The 18,618-nt window shown below is 50.7% G+C and overlaps 1 protein-coding gene across 1 annotated transcript in view; it reads left to right on the top strand.

Moving 5' to 3' along the window:
- PRPF6 (pre-mRNA processing factor 6) overlaps positions 1–18,255 on the top strand; it is a 110,561-nt gene extending 92,306 nt beyond the window's left edge. The window contains exons 18-21 of the mRNA XM_075350467.1: positions 14,657–14,748; positions 15,662–15,776; positions 15,952–16,078; positions 17,492–18,255. Coding sequence (XP_075206582.1) covers positions 14,657–14,748; positions 15,662–15,776; positions 15,952–16,078; positions 17,492–17,644 — 487 coding nt within the window. The 3' untranslated portion in view covers positions 17,645–18,255. The remainder of the gene's footprint in view (positions 1–14,656; positions 14,749–15,661; positions 15,777–15,951; positions 16,079–17,491) is intronic.
- The last annotated feature ends 363 nt before the right edge of the window (positions 18,256–18,618 follow it).

Here is an 18,618-nt window from a genome sequence, read left to right as displayed (position 1 = left end):
TCGGCTACTGCCGAAGCGCTGCGCAAAAAGAAGTGACATGTCACTTCTTTCCTGCGCTTTGCCGGCAGCTCCTGCTCTGTCTATGGCAGGAGCTGCAGGCAGAGCGCATGGAATCGGCGCTCACTACGGACATTTCTGCAGCGATCTAAAGCGCACATGTGCTCTTCAGATCGCTGCAGAAATATCTGCAGGGCTAGTACGCAACGTGCGCACATAGCCTTATGCTGCCTATCCATAGGAGGACACTAAGTAGATGCAAAAAGCATTAGCTCCTCCTCTGCAGTATACACCCCCTGGCCGGGCCAGGCAACCTCAGTTTTCGCTTAGTGTCTGTAGGAGGCACATCCTTTCAAGGTTTTGTTATTTTTTGAGGGCGACGGTTTTCCTTAGGGACCGATCTCCCAATACCATCAACGGGCGAGAACGCGGAGTGTTGCCTCCACGTACCCCCTCCTGCGACGCTGGATCCTGGGCTGCTTTTTACTGGACGACGGGTCCCACAGACACCGATTTTCCAGAGCCCAGGGCAGAGGCACAATTCCTCAGCCCCTCTTTGCAGGCTCTGAGTTGATACATTGCACCTGCGTGGCTGGACACAGCAAGCTGACACTGCTATTTCTTCGGCGCTCCATTGGGAGACCCAGACGATTGGGTGTATAGCTACTGCCTCCGGAGGCCACACAAAGCATTACACTAAAAAGTGTAAGGCCCCTCCCCTTCTGGCTATACACCCCCCGTGGGATCACGGCTGCTCAGTTTTCAAGCTTTGTGCGAAGGAGGTCAGACATCCACGCATAGCTCCACTGTTTAGTCAGCAGTAGCTGCTGACTATATCGGATGGAAGAAAAGAGGGCCCATACTAAGGGGCCCCCAGCATGCTCCCTTCTCACCCCACTTTCGTTGGCGGTGTTTGTTAAGGTTGAGGTACCCATTGCGGGTACGGAGGCTGGAGCCCACATGCTGTTTTCCTTCTCCATCCCCCTGAGGGCTCTGGTGAAGTGGGATCTTACCGGCCTCCAGACTCTGAGGCCGGGCTCCATCCACAGACCCGGAGATCCTGCTGGATACGGAGCTGGGTACCATCAGGGACAAGGCCCTGCAACATTCAGGTACTCTGTGTCCCCGTGCAGACAGGCACAGACACACTCCAGCGTTGCTGGGCGTTCTAGTGCGCCGGGGACAGTAGCGCTGTGCGCCTGGGTTTTACTCACTGCAGCTTGGCTGAGTGAGTTTATATGGGGAACAACCGCGCCGGCCGCCATGGAGGCAGCGGCGCGGCTGAGACTTGTAGTGCGCCGGGGACTTCGCGCCGACCGTGCTTTTACGACGGCAGCGCTGATAAATCTAGTCCCCGGCTTCTGCGGCCTAGTTACGTTCGTTCCCGCCCCCAGCCCTGTCAGTCAGGGCAGGGGAGAGACGCTGTACAATAGCAACGCCGAGGGCTGGAGTCTTATTTACATACTCCAGCCCTCTCACTGGGCACAGTGGGACGCCAGTTTCCCGCTCGTTGTCTGCACACGCCCACGGCCCGCCCCTCTTCACAGGACGCCGGCAGCCATTCCTGCACGCAGTCTGAGCTGGAGAACGGACATAGCCCTGGGAGACCCAGACAGGGGATTCTGGCGACCACACACCCGCTATTAGGCGGGCGGTAAGCAGCACCTAAGTGCTGACCCCACTAGTGCCACAGTGTTTTTTTGTGTACTTTGTTTGTACATATATATATATTGCACTGTACGGTCGCTTCTTGGCTTATACCCCTATATTGCTCTGAGGAGACAACAGCATGTCATCCGCAAAAAGCAAGGGTGCCAAGGCACGGGCTTCATATGCTGCCTGTACCGCATGTGGGGCTGATCTACCGGCAGGTTCCACTGACCCCCATTGTGTGCAATGTTCGGTCCCTGTGCCACTTCGTCAGCCGGAGTCTATGCTAGTAGTGGCCCAGGCAGAGACGCCTGTGAACCCTGCCCCGGTGACGGGGACAGAGTTTGCAGTTTTTGCTGATAAGATGTCTGTGACTATGACAAAAATTCTAGAAACCTTGCAGTCCAGGCCGGTCACCCAGACCATGGGCACTGCTGATTCAGGCCCCCCTCAGTTGGAACTAATCCGTGCTCCAAGGGGGTCCCAGACATCACAGGCTGAAGGCTCGGACTCGGACGACAGTCCCAGGCAGCCTAAGCGAGCTCGCTGGGAGAGACACTCGGCGTCATCACGCTGGTCAGGGTCTCAGCGGGAGGATTCTCTGTATGATGAGACAGAAATAGGTGATCAGGAGTCTAATCCTGAGACTGCTCTCAACCTGGATACCCCTGATGGTGACGCCATGGTGAATGATCTTATAGCGGCCATCAATAGACTGCTGGATATTTCTCCTCCAGCGGAGGAAGCAGCAGCACAGCAGGAGAAATTCCATTTTAGGTATCCCAAACGTAAATTGAGCTCTTTTCTGGACCACGCGGACTTCAGAGAAGCAGTCCAGAAACACCATGCTTCTCCAGATAAGCGTTTCTCCAAACGTCTTAAGGATACCCGTTATCCCTTTCCCCCTGACGTGGTCAAACGCTGGACCCAGTGTCCAAAGGTGGACCCCCCAATCTCCAGGCTTGCGGCTAGATCCATAGTTGCAGTGGAAGATGGGGCTTCACTTAAAGATGCCAATGACAGACAGATGGACCTCTGGTTGAAATCTGTCTATGAAGCTATCGGTGCGTCGTTTGCTCCAGCATTCGCAGCCGTGTGGGCACTCCAAGCTATTTCAGCTGGTCTGGCGCAGGTGGACTCGATTATACGTCCATCAGTGCCGCAAGTGGCGTCCTTGACCTCGCAAATGTCTGCGTTTGCAACTTACGCTATCAATGCGGTCTTGGACTCTACCAGCCGTACGTCAATGGCGTCCGCCAACTCGGTGGTGTTACGCAGAGCCTTATGGTTAAAAGAATGGAAAGCAGATTCTGCTTCCAAAAAATGCTTAACCAGTTTGCCATTATCTCAAGACAGGCTGTTTGGTGAGCAATTGGCGGAAATCATTAAACAGTCCAAGGGTAAGGACTCTTCCTTACCCCAGCCCAGATCAAGCAAACCTCAGCAGTGGAAGGGACAGTCGAGGTTTCGGTCCTTTCGAGGTTCGGGCAGGACCCAATTCTCCTCGTCCAAAAGGACTCAGAAGGAGCAGAGGAGCTCAGATTCCTGGCGGACTCACTCACGCCCAAAGAAAGCAGCCGGAGGAACCGCTTCCAAGCCGGCTGCCTCATGACTTTCGGCCTCCTCCCTCCGCATCCTCGGTCGGTGGCAGGCTCTCCCGCTTTTGCGGCATTTGGCTGCCACAGGTCAAAGACCGGTGGGTAGCAGACATGTTGTCTCACGGGTACCGGATAGAGTTCAGTTCTCGTCCTCCGCCTCGGTTCTTCAGAACTTCCCCACATCCCGACCGAGCCGATGCTCTTCTGCAAGCGGTGTGCTCGCTAAGGGCAGAGGGAGTGGTGATCCCTGTTCCTCTTAAGGAAAGAGGTCAAGGTTTTTACTCCAATCTGTTTGTGGTGCCAAAAAAGGACGGCTCTTTCCGTCCTGTTCTGGACCTAAAACTGCTCAACAAGCACGTGAAAACCAGGCGGTTCCGGATGGAATCCCTCCGCTCCGTCATTGCCTCGATGTCTCAAGGAGATTTCCTAGCATCAATAGACATCAAAGATGCTTATCTCCACGTGCCGATTGCTCCAGAGCACCAGCGTTTTCTACGCTTCGTTATAGGAGACGAACACTTTCAGTTCATAGCCCTGCCGTTTGGTCTGGCGACAGCCCCACGGGTTTTCACCAAGGTCATGGCAGCAGTGGTAGCAGTCTTGCACTCTCAGGGACACTCGGTGATCCCTTACTTGGACGATCTACTTGTCAAGGCACCCTCTCAAGAGGCATGCCAACACAGCCTGAACGTTGCGCTGGAGACTCTCCAGACTTTCGGGTGGATCATCAACTTTTCAAAGTCAAATCTGTCACCGACCCAATCACTAACATATCTTGGCATGGAGTTTCATACTCTCTCAGCGACAGTGAAGCTTCCGATGGACAAGCAGCGTTCCCTACAGACAGGGGTGCATTCTCTCCTTCAAGGCCAGTCGCACCCCTTAAGACGCCTCATGCACTTCCTGGGGAAGATGGTGGCAGCAATGGAGGCAGTCCCGTTTGCGCAGTTTCATCTGCGCCCACTTCAATGGGACATTCTCCGCCAATGGGACGGGAAGTCGACGTCCTTGGACAGGAAAGTCTCCCTTTCCCAGACGGCCAAGGACTCTCTTCAATGGTGGCTTCTTCCCACCTCATTATCACAAGGAAGGTCCTTCCTACCCCCATCCTGGGCGGTGGTTACGACAGACGCGAGTCTGTCAGGGTGGGGAGCAGTTTTTCTCCACCACAGGGCTCAGGGTACGTGGACTCAGCAGGAGTCCTCCCTTCAGATCAATGTTCTGGAAATCAGGGCAGTGTATCTTGCCCTACAAGCCTTTCAGCAGTGGCTGGAAGAAAAGCAGATCCGAATTCAGTCGGACAACTCCACGGCGGTGGCATACATCAACCACCAAGGCGGGACACGCAGTCGGCAAGCCTTCCAGGAAGTCCGGCGGATTCTGATGTGGGTGGAAGCCACGGCTTCCACCATATCCGCAGTTCACACCCCGGCGTAGAAAACTGGGAAGCGGACTTCCTCAGTCGCCAGGGTATGGACGCAGGGGAATGGTCCCTTCACCCGGACGTGTTTCAGGAAATCTGTCGCCGCTGGGGAAGGCCGGACGTCGATCTAATGGCGTCCCGGCACAACAACAAGGTCCCAACTTTCATGGCACGGTCTCGCGATCACAGAGCTCTGGCGGCAGACGCCTTAGTGCAAGATTGGTCGCAGTTCCAACTGCCCTATGTGTTTCCCCCTCTGGCACTCTTGCCCAGAGTGCTACGCAAGATCAGGTCCGATTGCCGCCGCGCCCTGCTCGTCGCCCCAGACTGGCCGAGAAGGTCGTGGTATCCGGATCTGTGGCATCTCACGGTCGGCCAACCGTGGGCACTACCAGACCGGCCAGACTTACTGTCACAAGGGCCGTTTTTCCATCTGAATTCTGCGGCCCTGAACCTGACTGTGTGGCCATTGAGTCCTGGATACTAGCATCTTCAGGATTATCTCAAGGGGTCGTGGCCACCATGAGACAGGCTAGGAAGCCCACGTCTGCTAAGATCTACCACAGAACGTGGAAGATTTTCTTATCCTGGTGCTCGGCACAGGGAGTGTCCCCCTGGCCATTTGCATTGCCTACTTTTCTTTCCTTCCTGCAATCTGGTTTGGAAAAAGGCTTATCGCTCGGCTCCCTTAAAGGGCAAGTCTCAGCGCTATCGGTATTTTTTCAAAAGCGTCTAGCACGACTTCCTCAGGTACGCACGTTCCTGCAGGGGGTTTGTCACATCGTCCCTCCGTACAAACGGCCGTTAGATCCATGGGATCTGAACAGGGTACTAGTTACTCTCCAGAAGCCGCCCTTCGAGCCTCTGAAAGATGTTTCACTTTCTCGGCTCTCACAGAAAGTGGCCTTTCTGGTAGCGGTCACGTCTCTTCGGAGGGTATCCGAGCTGGCAGCGCTGTCATCCAAAGCTCCCTTCCTGGTTTTTCACCAGGACAAGGTAGTGCTGCGCCCGATTCAGGAGTTTCTCCCTAAGGTGGTATCCTCTTTTCATCTCAATCAGGATATCTCCTTGCCTTCCTTTTGTCCTCATCCAGTTCATAGGTATGAAAAGGATTTGCATTTGTTGGATCTCGTGAGAGCACTCAGGATCTACATTTCCCGCACGGCGCCCCTGCGCCGCTCGGATGCACTCTTTGTCCTGGTCGCTGGTAAGCGCAAAGGATCGCAGGCTTCCAAATCCACCCTGGCTCGATGGATCAAGGAACCAATTCTTGAAGCCTACCGTTCTGCTGGGCTTCCGGTTCCATCAGGGCTGAAGGCCCATTCTACCAGAGCCGTGGGTGCGTCCTGGGCATTACGACACCAGGCTACGGCTCAACAGGTGTGCCAGGCAGCTACCTGGTCGAGTCTGCACACTTTCACCAAACATTATCAGGTGCATACCTACGCTTCGGCGGACGCCAGCCTAGGTAGAAGAGTCCTGCAGGCGGCGGTTGCCTCCTCGTAGGAGAGGGCTGTTTTGCAGCTCTAACTTGAGGTATTACTTTACCCACCCAGGGACTGCTTTTGGACGTCCCAATCGTCTGGGTCTCCCAATGGAGCGCCGAAGAAGAAGGGAATTTTGTTACTTACCGTAAATTCCTTTTCTTCTAGCTCCAATTGGGAGACCCAGCACCCGCCCTGTTTCCTTCGGGATTTTTGTTTTTTTCGGGTACACATGTTGTTCATGTTGAACGGTTTCAGTTCTCCGATGTTACTTCGGATTGAATTTGTTTAAACCAGTTATTGGCTTTCCTCCTTCTTGCTTTAGCACTAAAACTGAGCAGCCGTGATCCCACGGGGGGTGTATAGCCAGAAGGGGAGGGGCCTTACACTTTTTAGTGTAATGCTTTGTGTGGCCTCCGGAGGCAGTAGCTATACACCCAATCGTCTGGGTCTCCCAATTGGAGCTAGAAGAAAAGGAATTTACGGTAAGTAACAAAATTCCCTTCTTCCACTGCCTGGACTGAGGCAGTGTTAAAGTGAGATCCCCGCTGACTGCTGATTTTACAGTCTTTATTCCCACCATAGCTGCGTGCTGGCTGGAGGAGGGGAAAGTCCCTTGCTGATTGCAGGGAATCCTGCAGAGATAATCTACTGGTAGCTGTGTGCTGACTGGAGGGGGAGAAAAACTGTCTCAGAGGCTCCCTTCCCGCCGTTTTTTACTGCCGACAGCAGGGGGGCACACTGGCTTCTTCTTGGCGCTCTTTTAGCGCTAAGCCCCACCCCCCCGCGGGCCGCAATAAGCCCCCCCCCCCCCCCCCCCCCCCCCCCACGAAGATCCCCACAGAGACTCCTTCCTGAGGACGCAGGGCCATCGGCTGATTCTGGTGAGGGGAGCAAATACAATCCTTGCTTCCCACTGCTTCACTTGTAGCTCTGCATATCATTGCTCCCCCTCCTGGCATACTCCTATTAGGAACATGCAGAACTCTAAGGGTATAAGAGTGCTAAGGCTCACATAGTCTATTATTCAGCCTACACTGCCTGCCACGCTGAGCTACCACGTAAACACACCTCTTCTCTCTGTGAGTCCTGTGCCCCTATAGCCCAAGACCCCCCCCCGCCACCACCGCCGCAACCGTCAGCCCAGAGCCTAGGGCTCCCAGCCCACCGGAATGAGCACAGTTTCTGTCCCAATCCATGGAAAAACTGTCACAGAACCTGGTGCTGGCTATGCAATGTCGTCCTCCAACCCTTCTGGGTCCCTGGACGGAACGCAGCCTGAGGATACCCCTATGGAGGATTCTTCTGAGGTAATCCGGGCCCATGCTTCACCGATTGTAGGGATCAGGAAAAGAGCACACAGTCGGGTGTCTCCAGCACTCTCTCATGGCCCCCATGGCTCTCCCTCGGGAGCACACAGGGCAGGCTCTCCCACACGCTCCACGGCTTCTGAAGAGCTGGAGGAGGGAGAATGCTGTTTGTACCAGGATGATTCCTTGGTTTCACCCTCCCCAGATGATCAAACTGCAATAGACTCCCTTATAGCAGCAATCAACCAAACTCTGCATGTGGAGGATCCCTCAACCACTACCACTGACCATGTGGTCTCTTTTAAGAGGGCAAGGAAACCCCAAAAGGTTTTCGCTGATCACCCAGAGTTTCAGGATATCCTCACAAAGCAGAAGCCTGACAGGCGCTTCGGTAACCGTAAACTCATGGAGGCCCGGTACCCTTTTGCCTCACCTGCCCCTAAGGGCTGGGCCGATCCGCCCTCGGTCGACCCCCTGGTCTCCTGCCTTGCCACAAAAACGCTCCTGTCTTTACCCGATGGTTCCTCCATCAAGGACCCGACAGACAGGTGGAGCACCTCACCCGCCCTGCCTTTGAGGCTGCGGGTTCCTCCCTCTCGCCCTCCTTTGCCTTTGTGTGGGTTGCAAAGGCGATCTCAGTCTGGGCAGAATCCCCTAACACTTCGCTTGAGGAATCCCAGTTCCCTCATACCGTCACAGAGGTAACAGCTCAAATTGCCGCTACGGCGGAGTACCTCATGCAGGCCTCCATTGATGCTGCTACCTGCGCAGCTTTTGCCGCCTCCAATACCATAGCCATCCGTAGAGCTCTCTGGCTCAGACAATGGCGAGCGGACTCTTCTTCCAAGAAGTCTCACGGGCCTTCCCTTTTTTCCTGACCGATTGTTTGGCAAACGTCTGGACAAGCTCATGTCTGACGCCACGGGAGGAAAAAGTACCTCCCTTCCCCAGCTGAAGCCCAGGACAACCCTCGCCAGACGTTCACAGTCCTCGTTCCGTTCCTTTCAGAACTCATTGGTTGGTCGACATCCCGCTCTGCCCCGCCACTAGCCGTGGACTACGCAGGAACCGACCGACCTCAGCTCTCCCCGAAACCCACTTTGTCATGGCAGCCTAGACCGAAACAGTCCAGGACTAGGGAGACTCGTCCACGATGTTTACCCCCCCCCCCATAACTCCTTTTGGCGTCCCGGAAGACACACTCATTGTAGGAGGTCGACTGCGGCTCTTTCAACACATCTGGGCTGCCGCCTCAGACGACAAATGGGTGCAAGACCTTGTGTCTTCCGGTTAGCACATAGAATTTCGGACCAGACCCCCGAGTCGGTTCCTTCTCTCAAACCCCCCAAAGACTCGAAAACGACGCGAGGCCTTTTTCTCAGCAATCCACTCGCTCCAAACAGCAGGAGTGATAATACCCGTCCCGGACGACGAGAAGTTCAGGGGTTTTTATTCCAACCTCTTTGTGGTCCCCAAAAAGGATGGGTCAGTTCGACCCATCCTGGACCTCAAACACCTAAACAAACATGTGCACGTACGGAGATTCAGAATGGAGTCCCTAAGGTTCATTATTGCATCCATGGTCGGAGGGGAATTCCTCGCTTCCATAGATATCAAGGACGCGTACCTGCACATACCCATCGCTCCAGACCACCAAAAGTTCCTCCGCTTTGCAGTTCAGGACCCCCATTTTCAATTCGTAGCCCTACCCTTCGGCCTTGCCACCGCACCAAGGGTCTTCACCAAAGTCATGGCGGCCGCCATGAGCGTTCTTCACGCCAGGGGAGTAGTCGTTCTCCCTTACTTGGACGACCTCATCAAGGCCCCCTCCTTCCGCGACTGCTCAACCAGTGTACAGATCACCATGGACACCATATCCCGCTTAAGGTGGTTACTGAATCTAGACAAATCATCCACGGTCCCAGCACGATCCATCACCTTCCTGGGTATGTCCCTGGACACCCGTCGGGGCTTGATCTATCTCCCTCAGGACAAGGTGATCGCTCTTGACAAGTGGTACGCTGCCTTCTACGTCCTCCGTCTCTCTCCATTCGATTCAGCATGAAGGTGCTCGGCAGGACGGTGGCGGCTATGGAGGCAGTACCTCCGCCCACTGCAGCTAGCCCTTCTAGCTGCCTGGGACAAAAGCCCCTTCTCCCTGGACAAATATCTTCACCTGACGCCTTCAGTCAGGTTATACACTCCGCTGGTGGCTTCAGCCCTCATCCCTATCGAATGGGAGATCTTTTCTCCCAGCGAACTGGCTGGTCCTGACCACGGACGCCAACCTCCTAGGCTGGGGAGCAGTGTACCGGCACCACACTGCTCAAGGACGTTGGACTCCCCAGGAGTCTTCCCTACCCATAAACATCCTGGAAATCCGCACGATCTTCCTCGCGCTCAGGGCGTTCTGCCCTCTGCTAGCGGGTCGTCAGATTCGAGTCCAATCGGACAATGCGACAGCTGTAGCCTATATCAATCGGCAGAGGGGCACTCGCAGCAAAGCGGCTTATCTCGAGGCCCACAAGATCCTCAGCTGGGCCGAATCGACGGGGTCAGTGATACCAGCGGTACACATACCGGGGGTAGCGAACTGGGCAGCAGACTTTCTAAGTCGCCAAGGCCTTGTCCGCCGGAGAGTGGTCTCTCCACCCAGAAGTGTTTCTACACATCTGCACTTGCTGGGGCACACCAGACGTGGATCTAATGGCCTCAAGGTTGAACGCAAAGGTACCCGCATTCATAGCCAGGTCATGCGACCCGCACTCCTTCGGTGCTGATGCTCTAGTCTGCTCTTGGCACCACTTCCGCCTGCCTAACTAAATTCCACCTCTACCCCTGCTGCCGCAGGTAATCAGGAAGATCAAGGCAGAGGGAGTCCCGGTGATACTGATAGCACTGGACTGGCCCAGGCGCGCCTGGTACGCCGAATTAGTACAAATACTCGCAGACGTACCGTGGCGCCTTCCAGACATCCCAGACTTGCTGACCCAAGGGCCCATTTCCCATCAGAACTCCAGAGCCCTGAAGCTGACGGCATGGCCATTGAGACCTGGGCATTAACAAGAGCGGGATTCTCCCCCAAGGTTATCTCCACCATGATCAGCGCCCGAAACCCTGCTTCATCCCGCATTTACCACCGTACGTGGAAAATCTTCTTTTCATGGTGCAGGGAAACAAACGTCCAGTCTATGCCTCTGGCCATCCCCAAAATTCTCGACTTTATGCAGTCTGGCTTGGAAGCGGGGTTGGCTCTCAGTTCCCTTTAAAGGGCAGGTCTCAGCCCTCTCAATCTTCTACCAATGCCGCCTGGCTCAAAAACCGCAAGTCAAGACCTTCCTCCAGGGCGTTTTCCCATCTAGTTCCCCCGTACAAACGGCCGCTGGACCCATGGGACCTCAATCTCGTTCTGGACGGTCTCCAGAGGTCTCCCTTTGAACCTCTCAAGGAATCCTCCCTTGCTCTTCTGTCCTGGAAGGTAACATTCCTGGTGGCAATTACGTCCATCAGACGGGTTTCGGAGCTGGCAGCACTGTCTTGCCGCGAGCTTTTTCTGATCTTTCACCAGGACAAGGTGGTTCTGCGCCCCCTTCCGTATTTTCTTCCAAAGGTTCCTACCCCGTTTTCATTTGAATGAGGACATTGTTCTGCCTTCCTTTTGTCCACACCCAGTTCCTAGGGTGGAAAGGTCTCTGCATTCGTTAGACCTCGTCAGAGCTCTCAGATATTACATATCCAGGACAGCCCCCTTTAGGATAACTGACTCTTTGTTCGTCATTCCTGAGGGGCCTAAGAAGGGACAGGCAAGTTCAAAGGCAACTCCGGCTCGCTGGATTCGCTCTGCGATCCAAAAAGTCTACCGCTTGCAACTCAAGCCCATTCCTAGTGGGCTGCGGGCTCATTCCACGCGAGCAGTTGGCGCTTCGTGGGCCATTCGGCTCAGGCTTCAGTGAAACAGGTGTGTAAGGCTGCGACCTGGTCTAGCCTACATACTTTTTCAAAGCATTACAGAGTCCATACCCAGGTTTCAGCTGAGGAAAATCTGGGTAGGAAAATTCTGCAAACGGCAGTAGAGCACCTCTCAGTAGGCGCTCCAGGCTGTCTGGGACTGGTTCCTAGTCCTTGTGTTGCGTTGTCTTGTTTTTATTTTTCCCACGCATGGACTGCTTTAGGACGTCCCATGGTCCTGTGTCCCCCAATGAGGCGTCAGAGAAAAACGGATTTTTGTGTACGCACCGTAAAATCGTTTTCTCTTAGCTATCATTGGGGGGGGACAGCACCCACCCTGTTGCCCATGTTGGGCCTTGGTTCTCTCAGTACCTTATTTGGTTATGACTCTTTTTTTTCTCATGTTCCTTCGTTGAGATAAGTTTCTACTATTTTTTTCTCCTACTGCTTGTGTACTAAAACTGAGGTTGCCTGGCCCGGCCAGGGGGTGTATACTGCAGAGGAGGAGCTAATGCTTTTTGCATCTACTTAGTGTCCTCCTATGGATAGGCAGCATAACACCCATGGTCCTGTGTCCCCCAATGGTGGCTAAGAGAAAACGATTTTACGGTTAGTACACAAAAATCCGTTTTGTTTTTTTTTATTTTCAAGGCTGAACGTTATAAAATTCTGTGAAGCACCTGACGTTTCAAGGTGCTCATCACACATCTAGAAAAATTTCTTATGGGGGTCTAGTTTTCAAAATGGGGTCACTTGTAGGGGGTTTCCACTATTTAGGCATATTAGAGGCTCTGTAAATGTGACATGGCCTCTGCTATTGATTCCAGCCGATTTTACATTCCACTAGGCAAATAGTGCTCCTTCTCTTCCGAGCCCTGCCATGCGCCAAAATAGTAGTTTCCCACCAACATATTGGGTACCGCCGTACTCTGAAGAAATTGCACAACAAATTGTTGAAAAACGAGGAATTGCTGCTAACTTTTAACACTTCTATCGTCCTAACAAAAAAAATAAATTTTAGTTATAAAATGTTAATGCAAAGTAGACATGTGCGAAATGTTATTTCTTGGCTATTTTTGTGTGACGTAACTCTGGTTTATCGGCATAAAAATTAAGTGTTAGGAAAATGTTATATTTTCACAAATAAACGCAAAAAAATAAGGGCCGCAGATAATAGTAGAAAAACAAGAATAATAGGGCATGAAGTAGAATGTGTTACGAAGGAACAGTGTCAGAATCGCTGGGATCCGCTGAAGCGTTCTGGAGTTATTACATTGTAAGTCGAGTACAGGGTGGGCTCCCCAATATACAGCAAAACCACGCACCAGGAAAAGGACTCTTTACCAAAAGAAAAAAAAAATGCATAAAAGAGAGAATAGGACAATATATTTACAAGGCCAAAAACCTACACCCCTGTGCTGCGCCACCCGTAATGGCGATTTTATATTGCTTTCTCACCAACCTTTGCCTAACCAAGGGACTGTCTAAGCAGTCACCTAATACCTGGTAATCCCTCTGGGTAGCAGGAGTAAGTGTGTGTGTGTGTGTGTGTGTGTGTGTGTGTACACGCCCTACCAGTGGTGCAGCACAAGAGCTTACAACTTATCTACCTAAACATAAACAAAACCCATTAACCCCCTGAATACCCTTAATTGCTGAAGCCTCACAGATAATGCAGATGGTAAAAGTGGGAAGGCAAACCACACAGCTCAGCAACGCAGTCCTGGAAATCTTCTAAAGCAACAGTCAATGCAAACATGTGGTGCTGTCCCTTTAAGGTTTTAACTGTTACTGACAAACTGACAGAGCAGAGTCAGCAAGTCTTACTGTGTATATAGTCGGCCTAAGCAGAACCGATTTGTGTTTTGGTACCAAAACAAAGTGTAGCGTGCACGCAGTCCTGGGCCCAGCCTACCGTACCCAGGTACTATGGTGTCCAGCTGCCATAAACAGAGACTTGAAGATCCTCTCACAGTGACCAGTATAGCCAGCAACTGAAGAATGGTGATCTCCGGCACAGGATGCTGCTCACACGCGTCACGGTCCTCCTCACTAAACTCTAACACGAGTCTTCTCACAATTTACTTGTGTTTCTGCGGCGGCTCCTTTCTGTTACGCACACCTCTCGCTTACCCTGCAGCTCACACACAGCGCCTCCTCAGGTCTCCAAGTCCACAGCCGAGGTCTTTTGAGCTGTTGCTATAGTAACCAAACAGTCAAAGGCAGATGCAAAACAGCGGCCTCCTGTGGGTGGTCAGTAACAATGCATACGATGAACAGTAAATAAGCATTTTGCATTCACAGTGAATAAAGGTCATTAATACACTCTCACCCTATCACAACATCATAAAGGGACACTGGTCAGAATCGGAAAAATTAGCCCGATCAGGAATGTGAAAATAGGCTCAAGGCCGATGGGGATAAGAACACCCCTACCAGTCAGCTATTATTGACTTTGACAGTGGCCGGATATAAGCACACTGACCATAAGTTCACTGCACAGTACCGCTCAATGTGTAGCTGCAGCTGCCAGATGCTGCAGATCAGCTCCTATTCCTACACATCGTGTGGAGCTGCACTGTGCGCTTCTGTTCGGTGCGCTTTCATCCGACCACTAATAACAGTTGCTTAATACCTATCCTAATATAATCTACCTCGAGAACGCCTTTAATAGCCAAAACGTGGACACTTGGGACCATTAAACCACCAAAAGTGGAAAATCACTGTAATGATTAACGTTTTTTTTGTGCTAACAGAATAAGCTTTTTATTCTTTAACTTAGAAAATTTACACAAAAATGAAGTATTAGAAGGGGCTCCCTATTTCAGTAGTGTTGATAGGTAATGTGTGTAGGCTCGGGAGAGTGGAGCGGCTAGTGCTACAGAAACCTCCAGGAATCATTACCCATTTACACAAATGTCATTGCAGTTTTCCACTGTACCTGGGGCATCCATCGGAGCAGGGAAAAGCACCTCTGTGGTGACATTATTTACTGACCACCACTCCGGGGGTACCTGGTGATCACGCCATTGCCAGGTCTATCAGAGGCAGGACCATTGCTCGTGTCACTATTTACTACTTGCACGGTGTAGCACATTTGTAACGCGACCTGCATGGAAGTGTTGGATTATCTGTGAATATTTCTTACATGTATACTATGATGTGTTCCTCTGATTTCTTTTGGTCGGGTCTATACCCCCTCCTGATAAGGCTGCTGCTTGATGACCACCTTCATACTTTCTGCAGGTTGGAGTCTGTGCGGCTGGAGTTCAGAGCTGGTTTAAAGAATATTGCAAACACTTTAATGGCAAAGGCTTTGCAGGAATGTCCTAATTCAGGTGAGTCGTGAGCTTGGGAACTATTAGATGCGAGCAGGAATAATTATTTCCCCCCGTTCTTTCGCTCATTGCACCTGTCTACAGAGCATCTCTTTACTTGAAGTAAAGCTGTGAGGATTTCACACCCCAAACTAATTATATGCTTATGTAGCTTTATCATAGACATGTCGAGCAATGCCTGTACACGGCCAATCCGTTATTGAGACTAGCATTTGAATTGATATGCAGATGAGGCTGAAGAGCTATTTGTAGATCTGATGCTTCTGTCACTACAGCTCTATTACAGATTTCAGAACTGAGATCTCTGAACAAGTCTATTGGTTCTTGTTAGAAACGGCAGGCTTGTGAATACACACATTTCCCAAAAGTGTAGCGAAACTGCAGTGAGGCAAGGGAACAGTTAGTATATGTGCATAGTGAATCCACCAGCAGAATGGCGAGTGCAGCTCTGGAGTATAATATATAATATAACTTAGAATTAGTACAGGATAAGTAATGTAACTTATGTACTTAGTGACTCCACCTGCAGAATAGTGAGTGCAGCTCTGGAGTATAATACAGGATGTATCTCAGGATCAGTACAGGATAAGTAATGTATGTACACAGTGACTCCACCAGCAGAATAGTGAATGCAGCTCTGGAGTATAATACAGGATGTAACTCAGGATCATTACAGGATAAGTAATGTAATGTATATACACAGTGATTGCACCAGCAGAATAGTGAGTGCAGCTCTGGAGTATAATACAGGATGTAACTCAGGATATCCAGTACAGGATAAGTAATGTATGTACACAGTGACTCCACCAGCAGAATAGAGTGCGATTTTGAGAATAATATAGGATGTAAATTAAAATCTGTACAGGGTGTTTGTTTTTTTTCCTGAAATGCAAAGATCTCTCTCCTTTCTCAGGTATCCTGTGGGCAGAAGCAATATTCTTAGAGGCCAGACCTCAACGGAAAACCAAGAGTGTGGATGCCCTTAAGAAATGCGAGCATGACCCTCATGTACTGCTGGCCGTTGCCAAGTAAGTGCCATCTAAGTGCTGACACAATCTGTTAGGGCTGACACACAGCAGCAGCTTTTCTTCTGGAGCCAGCTCTATAGCACATATACCACCTGTACATAATGTCTTTGATTCTTGCAAACATGTCTGAAAACTGCTCGTGTCCCTTTATTAACTTTTATTTTCTTACTTTTAGACTGTTCTGGAGTGAACGGAAAATTTCTAAGGCTCGGGACTGGTTCCACCGCACTGTGAAGATTGATTCTGACCTGGGTGATGCCTGGGCGACTTTCTACAAGTTTGAGCTGCAGCACGGTACAGAGGTGGGTGCTACCGTATGCTAAATGGTCTGGTCTCCATGTTGCCAGCCCCTCATTATATGGTTCACACTTGTACAGTGCTCTACACTGATCACGACGTTGGATTTTTGGTCAAAATCTGCGAAAAACTGGACTCTGACCATGATTTTTGAGCATTTGTGAAATAGACAATACAGCCAGTAAGGCGGCCAGACCGCGTGACTCCGTCGGCTTCATTCAAGTGATGGCTCTGTTGGGTTCCCATTAGAATACAGTTTTTCAGTAATTCCATTGGATACTGCTGTAGAGCTCTATGTTGTGCACTGTATAAATGAGGACCTTGCCCTAGTCATACACTACTTTCTTGGGAGTCAAATGACCCAGTTCTCATTATATTATTATTATTATTATTATTTATTATTCTAGCGCTTTACATGTGAAAGGGGTATACATAATAGGGACAAGTACAATAATCATAAACCATACAAGGCACAGACTGGTACAGGAGGAGTGGACCCTGCCAGTGAGGGCTCACAGTCTACAATTATATATAGGTGACCTGTAAATAGCTTTACAGGGCAGCGTATCCCCTCCGGCTACAGAACTGTGTACCATTCCTCTTTCTATTCCCAAGTGCCTGGAAGCCACAGTGGTATTGTAGATTTTTGGCCGCATGTAGCCAAAGCGCTGTTGGTCGTGCACTTCTGCCTATTGAGGGGAACCCATTAGTACCTAAAAGCATTTGTCATTCACAAGTTCTGTATAGTGTGGGAGAACTTCATACATCTTAGCACAAAATATCATTGCAAAAGTTATATGCAGCAATCAGAAGGGAAATGGTACAAAGGTATGTGTGCCAAATAAATCCAGCCAAGTGTCCTTGCCCCTGCTGTGCCCTCGATTCAGTGCCAGTCTAGTCTGAGTAATGTAATGCTTAAAGGGGTTTTCCAGTCTTTCGATGAAAGTCTGCAGTTGCGGAGCAGCAAGCCTATTGTATGCATGTTTGCAGTCACATGCCAACTAGACGTGCCTGGCCTTGCTCAATAGAAGTGACCTGAGTGAGACCGCACACGTCTAGTCGGAATGTGGCCAGAAGCATGCAAATTACATACTTGGAGGTCGCGTGAGCGTCCACCCTTGCCGGCAACACCGAACAATCCTGACCGGTCCCCTTTAAGCACTGCTATACAAGGAATGGATTTGATCGCTGCCCTTGCTCATCTTATAACTTTTCCACTGCGCTCGCTGACACGTGCCAGGTCCCTGCGCTCTGCTCTTTAACAGTGCTGTGAACCCAGTTTGGCAATAGAAAAACAAGCACAGAGAGAACTTTCTAACCCTGCACGGGAACATCGGGTCCTCAAACAGCCTGAGAGAAATTGCAGTTTTATTCCAGAGACTATATATAATTTTTTGTTCTCCCTCCCCGCACATTAGGATCAACAGGAGGATATCCGGAAGCGCTGTGAAAACGCCGAGCCGCGGCACGGAGAGCAGTGGTGTGCCGTATCCAAGGACATCAAGAACTGGCAGCAGAAATTGGGAGAAATTCTCACCTTAGTGGCGACAAAAATAAAGAACACCTTCTAAGCGGCTGTCACTTGCTGTACATAACTCTGCCCACTAGAGGGCGCTGCACTGACCATCTCAGAGCGGCCCATTCTTATCCCCACTATATTATTATTTTATATTGTTGTTTGTTTCTTTTTTCCCACCAGTTTCAAGGTGTGTGAGCCGAGGACATTAGTACTTCTTACAGTGAAGCGATGTGTTTACTATGAATAGATGTACCTAAGACCAGTCAATGGGTTTTGGATTTTCTATGAAAATTCAGATTACGGGGGTCTCTTATGTGCACAGAAGGGGTAAATGAACGTGGTCAACCCTGAAGTGATGCAGCAATTTGTTTTTAGCTGGCTTGTGTCCTCAGTGTTATACCACTTATGGCCACTTGGGGGCGGCAGTGATCACTCCCCTTTTCTATAGATTAGCATTTTAGGCTAGTTTACATGGGTCATGTGATGCAAAGTTGCTGCGATGTTTCAGCCTGCTTTGTGCTAACCATTTTAATGTGGAAAATGTTAAAGTATTGTATATTTTGTCACATAAGGATCCTCCTCTCACGCTGAGTATCCGTGTCTTGGCATCTGTGATTATAATGTGTAAAGTGGTAATCGTCAATACAGATCTTTTTATGTAAATTGCCGTGTGTGTCTGTTGTACTGTGATGGAGTTTCCAAAGAGTTTTGATACATTTTCCTTCTAGGTTAGAGCCCAGATCTAAGTAAAACTCAACCTAAGGCCCCCTTCACACATCAGTGATTCTGGTACGTATGACGTCCGTTTTCACACCTTCCGGAGACACGGACATACGCAGACCCATTAAAATCAATGGGTCTGCGCACACATCCATGTTTTCCCCTGGTCTTGTGCTCATGTGGTGCACCCGAATGTCTGTATTCCGCATGGAGACAAGTTCGTTTTTCTACGGCAGCACTGATGTCACATAGACCGCACGCTGATGTGATCCGTGTGACTTGTACCGCAGAAAACGTGTGTCTTTG

This window comes from Anomaloglossus baeobatrachus, chromosome 5 (assembly GCF_048569485.1).
Source record: "Anomaloglossus baeobatrachus isolate aAnoBae1 chromosome 5, aAnoBae1.hap1, whole genome shotgun sequence".
Lineage (NCBI taxonomy): Eukaryota > Metazoa > Chordata > Amphibia > Anura > Aromobatidae > Anomaloglossus > Anomaloglossus baeobatrachus.
The sequence above is the reverse complement of the archived record's forward strand: the minus strand, read 5'-3'. Positions and strand labels throughout refer to the sequence as shown.